Genomic DNA, 9603 nt, shown 5'->3' on the forward strand with positions numbered 1-9603 from the left:
CTCTCCTTTTTTTCTTTTTTTTTTTATTCTGGGATTTATTTACCTTCTATGGCTGTCACTGGAGCTGAGAGCCAGCTTTAGCTCTGATACTCAGCTCCAGCTCTGAGACCTCGGCTGCTAAAGCAGGTATCTGGGCTTTGTTTAGCTTCTATAATTGAAACACTGTTGCAACTCCAGCTCTGAGGCCCGGCTGGCTGAAAGCAGGTTTCTGGGGATTGTTTAGCTTCTATAATTGCAACATAGTTGCTTAGACTGCAGCTCAGAGGCCGGCAGCGGCAGGCGGGGAACCTTGGCTTCCTCCATCACTGGAGCAAGCAAGCCTCCTGTTCTCTTCAGGTGCCTGGCTGCCGGCCGCCATCTTGGTTGGCAGTTAATTTGCATATCGCCCTGATTAGCCAATGGGAAGCGTTCGGAGGTACGGTTAATTACTATGCTTGTCTATTATTAGATAGGATATAGATTGGATATGTCACAATCCACCCCTCCTCCCTGCCAAATCTCCTTCTGTCTTTTAAACTGTTCAAAATATGTGTAGAAAATTTTTAAATTTTACTTGCAATAAACAAGCCATACTCTTAAAAACCTCATTACAACTTTAACATTAGAATGTAAGATATAGTTAACTAAATTATGAGGATTGTTTAGGCTCCCATGTGAGAGTTTGAGGGCTTAGCTCCTCAAGTACTAAAAGAACAGGTTTATAAGCACATCTCATCTAACTGTCAATTTCATAACATGAATGATGTGTAGAACTTTCAAGCAAACTCCTAATATAACATTTCCCTCAAAACAAGAGTACATATAAAATAAAAATTAAAATTTACATTTCTATTTGTTCTGCCTTCTTCCTTTTTTAAAATATATTTTTATTGATTTTTTTACAGAGAGGAAGCGAGAGGGATAGAGAGTTAGAAACATCAATGAGAGAGAAACATCGTCAGCTGTCTCCTGCACACCCTCTACTGGGAAGTGAGCCTGCAACCAAGGTACATGCCCTTGACTGGAATCGATCCCCGGAACCTTTCAGTCCACAGCCCGACGCTCTATCCACTGGGCCAAACCGGTCAGGGCTGCCTTCTTCCTAAGATAATTTAAAGCAGCTAAGTATTATATAATAGAATCTGCAATACTTGGATTTCAAATACTTTGGGAGAATGTGTCAAGTTATAAATAATAGATACATAATAATACAGTATGCACTCGGTTTTCAAGTTTTGTTTGTAAATACAAGATAACTTGTATTATATTGTTTTCTGGTTTAATACAATGGCCAGACTAGCATTTTTTTAAAGATTCATAATAGACAAATATGTTAAGAAAATAAATAAATTCTTTAAGAGATGAATATGCTTAATACCAGAAGAGAGGAACTTTATAATATCTGAGATTGTAATTATAAAACCATTGGTATATTGATTGCCCTATGTTAATTTCAAATATTTGTGAATTTTTAAAAGTCTTACAACTTCCCCCAAAGACGTGGAAAAGAGAAAAACTACCTTGAAGTTCCAAATTCAAGGATAAATAAAAAATTGTTAAGCTTCTGGCTTTCAAAATAGGATTATGGTTTCTGCAACAACACAAAAGTTTGGAAAGCAATGTCAAACAGAGAGGTATTGGTTTGCTAAATCTATTTTGCTCTCTTACCACAATTCTGAATCACACACTCAGTATTCCCATAAGGGAATACGATTGTTAATTCTAGACACTTATCCTCTTATTGCACCTCTACCCAAGAATGAAGGGATGAGGGGATGATGGCTGTTTGCCCAGACAAGTGTCTCACCAATAACTCCTTCCTGCCTTTGCATCTGCAAACAGTGAGGGCTTATCTGAGGCTGAAAAACAGGCTTATCCAGAGGGAGTTTGACACCAGCATTCGACAGTTGGAGCTTCACCCCAGGCTTTCCCATTCAAAGGCTGTCTGGCCTTAAAAGCGACACTTAACCTCTCTGAACTTCAGGGATAATAATAATAATAATAATCAACAAACAGGGTGCTGTAACGTTCAGTCGATTAGTCACAACCCACAGCTCCCCACATCCTTAGGTGCCGCCAGGAAGACAACTCCAGCACAGGCATTGTTCATGGACAGACGAGTTGGTTTCAGGACTGTGTCAGATCTGCTCCTGGCTTCAGAGCATGGCTGTTGGGAAGGTTGGCGCCAATTCCGACGCCAGCAGGAAGCCCCAGTTTGGGGTGTGGTGAGGAGGGAGAATTTATTCAGGCAACAGTAGCAAGGGTCTGCTCTGCCCCGCTCCTCCCAGAGGTCTTCGATGTTTCAGCTCCAGCCGGAAAGCGCTTCAGTCTTTGGACTTTGGTCTTCGGTAGAAAGTCTGTTTTGTTTTAACGTCACTGTATTTTAAACTGTTCTTTGTCGTGGATAACGAAGTGGGAGGGGCGCTATTCTCTCCATAGAGATATCTTTTACTGGTACAGTAGCAAAACGGATTCTAACAGCTATACAAAAATACCATCACCAAACTGGTTATTGATTTTTGGTAGGAATAAGGTATTCATCTACTAATTATTTCCGGCTGTGGGATGGGGTAGAAGTGCAGTTTAGAGCTAAACTCTCTTCTGAGAATTCGCATCCAGTGCTGCTAGGATACCTGACATGTCTGGGAAAAGTTTCTTACGTTAAATTAAAGGGACCTTACGGAGCAAGATATCAGCAGGAAACAAACAAAGGAACGAAAACAGAGCCGAGGATCTTAAAGCAGAAAAGGAGACAACAACCTCCCAAGGATTACTGAAGAACACCAAGGCTGTAAATGACCGAAGACCGTAGATGGACAGAGCGGAAGTCGGCGAGGGACAAATACCGATACAGCCTTCAATGTGCACAGGATTTCCTACGTGCCACGGGGAAAGCCCCCTCCCCAAAGGTCCAGGTGGCGCCCTGCGCTCCCATCCGCCAGCGCCCTACCTTGCCGACCATTCCCCAGGTCCAGGAGCATCAGCGCCAGCGCCAGCACCCAAACTCCGCCAGGCATCGCTGCTGCCACGGGTAGGGACAAAAGCTTCTCAGAATCCCCGCTGCGGGTGCGGGGAGGATGGGCCCACCGCAGGTCTTGCTTAGTCTGTGTCTCCTCGGCCTTCAGGGTCTCTGCTTGTCCTCGCTTTTGGGGTGCAGCCGTCCTTTCCAGGGACTGTGGCGCGAGCCTGGTGGTGACTCCTCCCTCCAAGCCCCGGCCACCTGCCCAGAAGCCACGCCCAACCTGTCCCTGGAGTCAGCTGCACGCCCCGCGGTCCTGGCGGTGAGGTCTCAGGTGCCCGCAGCAGGCAGTACACGCCCCAGGCACAAGCTCCCGGGATATAGCTTGGCACCTTGGGTCTGGCTGTTGGAACAAATGCTTTAGGAAAACGTGGTAATCCTAGAAACTGCTCAGAGGGACCTGCAATAAAAGAAGCCTTGCAAGGTTCTGTTGAAAGGGGCAGTGCCCCGTCGTACTTGCAGATGGATTTTTAATCTGTTCATCCGGGTTGCTTGTTTGCTGTTTGCTCCCCAAAGGCGAACATTCTCAGAAGTTGCCTCAGAGATGAAGGATGGCAGGAGCCAGTAGAGAGTGTTGCGACAGTAGTCCTTCTCTTCCTTTACCTCTGTGCCAGGTTAGGGAGGGAGATAATTAGATATTTTCCAAACACATGGTGTCAGTCATCATGTATTTACTGAGCAATGATGCCCAGAGCTCCCTTGGGCCAGTGGTGACCAGTGACTCAGGATCCGTACAGCGGTTCTCAACCTGTGGGTCGCGACCCCTTTGGCGGTCGAACGACCCTTTCACAGGAGTATCCTAAGACCATCCTGCATATCAGATATTTACATTACGATTCATAACAGTAGCAACATTACAGTTATGAAGTAGCAACAAAAATAATTTTATGGTTGGGTCACAACATGAGGAACTGTATTTAAAGGACCAGAAGGTTGAGAACCACTGCTTAGCACATGGTCACATGACTCCCAAGGTTGCACTGGGGATGATCTCCAATCTGAGGTTGTCTTCAGATGTGTGGTGGTCTCCGCAGAGGGAGCCCCTACCTTAAAACAAACAAAAAAACAACCCCCCCCCCACGGATTCTGCATTATGTTATTAAATAAACCTCACTCCCCTAGTTTTTCTTCGGCAGTCTCCTTCTAGTGCCCCCTTATTCACTCTTGGAACTTTGCCCTCAGAGTCTGAGGGGTCAACAGAAGTAGTCCTGGACACCTTGGGTGCCAGGGTTCAGGACAGAGTTCCACCTACAGATTTGGAGGCTTGAGGCTTGGAGTAGGCATGGTGCTAAAGACAGGAGGTGCCCAAAATACATAAATGAGTTACTTTAAAAATCACTTATAATTATTTAATTTGAAAGAGAAATTGCCATTTAAAATTTTAACACCTGTTTCCAAAAATAGAAGCATTAACCCATCTTGGGGAAAAAAATTATTCATGATGCACAAAACTTGGGTGGATCTTTTACATGCAGAGAAGGTATGTACCCTTTTCAGCATTATCCTATTACAGTATGCAGTATAAGTTAGAGTGCTCCTACTGAAAAAACACACGTCTATATAACCTCTGAATTCCTTGGCCTGTGTATGTTTTACTAGATGAGAGTCTTGCTCTCTCCCTATACATCTTTTTGAGGGGATTCATAGAAATAGTATCGGGAAAGAGGATGATGCGAGGCTCAATACTTTTGCTTCAAAAATGAATGTCTTGGCTCTGGCCCTGAGTTTATATTGGGGAAGGCATTGCTCCCAGACAGAAACACTAAATGAAACAGACATTTCATTGTCAACAACAGAACATCCCTTTTTGTTAAAGAGGAGTTAACTGGGAATTATATAATGTTTATTGCTTTTAGAAAACAATATGGATAAGCTTGGAGAGGAGTACTGCATGTCTGGCATGAATGCTGGTTATGAGAATGAATCTTTCTATACCCCCGTTCATAGCCGCATTACTCACAATAGCTAAAATGTGGAAGAAACCCAACAAAAGGTGGTATATACATACAATGGAATATTATTCAGCTTTCAAAGGGAAGGAAATTCTGGTACAAACTACAGATGTGAATACACCTTGAAGACATGCTAAGTGAAATAAGCCAGACACACAAAGACAAATACTATGTGATTCTACTTAAATGAAGTACTTAGAGCAGTCAAGTTCATAGACAGAAAATAGAATGGTGGTTGCCAAGGGCTGGGGGGAAGGACATTGGTAAATTCATGTTATGTATATTTTGCCACAATAGGAAAATTTTTTTTTAATCTTTCACCCATCAGCTAGAAAGCAAGACCTTTATATAAACAGATCTCAACATCGTTGATTCCAAAGAGACTCCTTGGAAATGTTCGGTTGAGTAGAAAGGCTTACTCCCTGATTAAATTTACTTTTGGACATAAATTCATAATCTTAGAGGTTGACAAACTAATTAGTATCAATCAGCCATGCAAAACTACATAGATTACAATATAGTGACATAAGCTTTCTCAGCTAAGCTATTTTCCTCTTATAACTCAGAATATTTTACAGAAGGCTAAGAAGTTACTTTTCACAGATTTTGTTTGTCATTTTTATATAGTAAAAGCAACTTTAAAAATAGGTATTTTAATAAATTGTTTCAACTTAATATTTCTCACAATGTGATTTAAAATGAGATTGGATTACTAAAATTCCTTTAAATGGAGTTGGAAAATGTGTATATTTTCCCTTTCAACTTCCATCCATAGACATAAGCAATACTGTTTGCATCTTAAATATATATTATAAAATACCTTTATAATTGAAATGGCTGGCTAGTAAGAGTCATGATTATACCTGAATGTTATTTAAATTCTTCTAAAAGCCTTCAATAAAACATTGTAGCAGGTGGTAAAGTTCTGTGACATTCCTATTTTTTGTTTATATTATTTATGTTACCATCCTTTTCTAAACCATAAATCATTTTGAGCCTCACCTTGTAATTATACCTTGTAATATATAATTAGTTAAATTCTATAACTGTAGTAGGAATGTTTGATACTATTGGAGCAGTAATGCTATTATTTAAGACATGAATAGTTAGATTTACAAAATAATCTAATAGATGTCAGTAAATTTAGTTTTTGTTCAACTGTCTCAAACACCTACCCTAATCCAATTTGAAATAAGTCTGAATTTTACTAGTTGCAAACCCATTTTTAAAAATAGCCTATATGATTTATATAACAAAATTTACCTGTCTATAGTGTATAATTCAATGAATAGTTGCATATTTATAGATCTGTAAAAACATTACCATAACCTAATTTTAGAACATTTTCACCACTGTAAAGATAAACCTCTCATGCCAACTTACAGTCTCTTTCCATTCCAACCTCCACTATTAAGCAACATATATCCCTTTATGCCTCTATATAGTTTGTAGATCCCTCACAGATAATTAAAAGGTGGCATTTATTATTGTTTACTTGCCTTGAACATAGTGAATTTCTTTCTTCCTTAATGTTTAAATATATGATCTTTCGTTTTATTGAAACATTTTAAACCTATCTTAAAATTTCAGTGTTGTCTTACCTGCATAATAATAAAAATAGTAAAAGAGATACTCTAGTTATATCTGAATAAACATAATTTAGAGCTTAAGAAATCATCTAGATCAATGGTTTTTAAGCTTATTAAAGATAATTTATTCAAAGAAAATAGTATGTATAAAGGCTTTGACTAAAGTGGGAGTGGAGGTTCTGGAGCCCTATCCACCAGTGAAATAAACTTTTCACTAACATATTGTCTTTGATTTGGGAAGAGAGCTGGGCTGATCATGTAGCAATTAAGAATGCAGACTTTGTGGTTGGGCAGATCTGTTCTAGAAATCCCAGTTCTGGTCACCATTATGTCTAAGCGTTCTTTGTAACACAAGAAGGTAAATGCATTCACATAGGGTTGTGGTGAGGATTAAAAGGCATAGTGAATGGAAAGCATTTAGCCCATTCTGGCATATAGTATTCACTTGATAAATGGAGCTATTATTAAATTTTAGACTGTAATGAAAGTTTTGATATGTGGTATTAAGAAAATAGAGGACTGCCCTAGCTGGTTTGGCTTAGTGGCTAGGGCGTCGGCCTGCGGAATGAAGGGCCCCTGGTTGTGGGCTTCACCCCCAGTGGGGGGCATGCGGGAGGCAGCTGATTAGTGATTCTCTCTCATCATTGATGTTTCTATCTCTCTGTCCCTCTACCTTCCTCTCTGAAATCTATAAAAAAAAAGAAAAAGAAAATACAGGACTGATGAGCTATCATTTGGTAAGCATGACTATGCATTTTTGTCTCTCTGGATCTACAGAATAAATATCTTTAAAAATTATTACACAAATGTAACAAATCAGAATTGTCTAGTTCCATAAGTTTTCAATCAAGAAAAAAACAACAATGTGAGCACTTATGGTAGTTTGGAAGGAGGGATGGGATGAGACTGTAGCTCTCCACATGTGTAACTGACAATTTATGTGCAACCAAGTCACAAAAGGGAGCCTACCTGTTAGGTGACAGTGAAACATTATGTATCTCAGTTTTACCCTTAAAATTGTGACACTTGATCTGGATGAGAAAGAAACTACACTTCAAAAGAAGCAAACAGATTACTATAATTCACTGCAAAAGGAGATCAAAAGATGAACATGTTAGGAAACATGGCTTATTGTAAATTATGTCGTGTTGAACTATGGTTTTAATGAGAGACTTCCAATATACTTTGAAAAGGCCTCTTTCTTCCCCTTTAACTACTAAAGCAAATCCCCAGTCTTGCTTCTGAATTTCCTGTTATTTTTAGAGCCACAATTGCTTCTATGAGTGGCAATTTCAACTTCAGGCAGTAATGAAATAGGCATGTGTCACTAATACACTGTAATGAAAGGATTTTGTAGATGATAGAGGACAATATCTGAATTAAATGAAGAAAGGTTTCAAAAAGCAAATCACTATATTCAGTTTTCATTTCTTAAAATCAAGTATATAGCAGGATATAAAACATGAAGATTCCTGGAAGGTCTTGGCAGAAAGATCTTTTTAAGGTCCTCTTTAAACCTGATTATTTAAACAGTGGTCAGCTTATTTAATGAATCAGCATGACTTATTCCTAGTGATAATCTCTAAAAACAACAGTAAGTATCAAATTGGCGGCACAGTGTAATTATAATCTTCTAATTGTTTTTTAATATGTTTTATTGATTTATTTTATTTATTTATTTTTTTACAGAGAGGAAGGTATTTTATTGATTTATTTTATTTTATTTTTTTACAGAGGAAGGGAGAGGGATAGATAGTTAGAAATATCGATGAGAGAGAAACATCGATCAGCTGCCTCCTGCACACCTCCTACTGGGGATGTGCCTGCAACCAAGGTACATGCCCTGCGCATTTCCGTCACAGGGATAGTGTTGTTGGCTTGTGTGCTGCTCCTCCCTGTGGCGGAAATGTGCAAGTCTGGGAGTCGTGCCAGCACGCACGCTCCCGCCTGCCCTGTTTCTCGCACTGGCATTCTCATAGTTCCATGTACTTAGCATTCTCACAGCTCCCATCTCTACCCCTGAAGTTCTTATATCCTCATCTGATTGTGTGGATCAACATGTTATCTTGTAGAGGATGGCTCCGTGACTGAGGCATTGATGGCACTTGAAAGTACTTGCCAGAATAAATTGAATACTGTAGAAGTATTCCTGGCCGGTGTAGCTCAGAGGCTGAGAGTTGACCCACGAACCAGGAAGTCACGGCTGGATTCCTGGTCAGGGCCAGTTGTGAGCTCATCCCCGTAGAGGGCTTGCAGGAGGCAGCTGATTAATGATTCTCTCTCATCATTGATGTTTCTATCTCTCTCTCCTTCTCCCTTCCTCTCTGAAATCAATAAAAATATATTTTTTAAAAATACAGTATAAGTATGAATTATGCTGATAAGGAAGGGTAGGTCAAGGGTCTGAGTGGACAGTGTTATTCAGCAGGTTCATGAGAGAGTTAGGAATAAGGCCCAGTATTGGTTTTAAAAGATAGAGTTGCTTCTGCAACCCGAGCAGAGATCTGGCTTCCGTACATTAGGGCACCAAACAACCTACTTATAAAACAAAACAAAACACTGCTTTGTCCTCTAATGTTTTTCCCTTAAATATTTAAAAAACAAAACCAAAGTTGATACGCGATCATTACCAATTGTATTTAACTACCTATCAGGTCAGTAAAATGCTCAGTTAATTACTCATATTCTCAAGACTGTCTAGCATTGTTTTTCAAGTCACAGTATAATCTATTCCAGTTACACTTGCTTAGCATGACACAACTTGGTGGCATTTCATCTGGACTACAGAATATCAGATGAGAAAGACATTGTGTTTTGGGATTAGGAAATTGAGATCGATTCATACTCCTTTCTGTAATTTCCTTGTATTGCAACCATGACATCAACATGTACCACATATCTTTGTTCACGCTGTTTCCTTTGCCTAAACTGCTCTTCCCACTATTTCTTATTGGAAAGATCCTCTTTGCAATTCAGCTGCAATACATCCAGTGATAAAGGACTTATAAATTCCATGCCAAGAAAAGTAAGACGTCTCCAGAGTGTCACATTCATTGCTCTCTAG

The 9603-nt window shown here is 39.8% G+C and overlaps 1 protein-coding gene across 1 annotated transcript in view; it reads right to left on the reverse strand.

Annotated features, from left to right (window-relative positions):
* The window catches only part of VWDE (von Willebrand factor D and EGF domains), a 49049-nt gene extending 45470 nt beyond the window's left edge, over window positions 1-3579 (reverse strand). Inside the window, exon 1 of the mRNA XM_014532236.1 lies at window positions 2930-3579. Within this exon, the coding sequence (XP_014387722.1) occupies window positions 2930-2996 (67 nt within the window). The 5' untranslated portion in view covers window positions 2997-3579. The remainder of the gene's footprint in view (window positions 1-2929) is intronic.
* Between the last annotated feature and the right edge of the window lie 6024 nt (window positions 3580-9603).

Source organism: Myotis brandtii, unplaced genomic scaffold, assembly GCF_000412655.1.
Source record: "Myotis brandtii unplaced genomic scaffold, ASM41265v1 scaffold863, whole genome shotgun sequence".
Classification (NCBI taxonomy): Eukaryota; Metazoa; Chordata; class Mammalia; order Chiroptera; family Vespertilionidae; genus Myotis; species Myotis brandtii.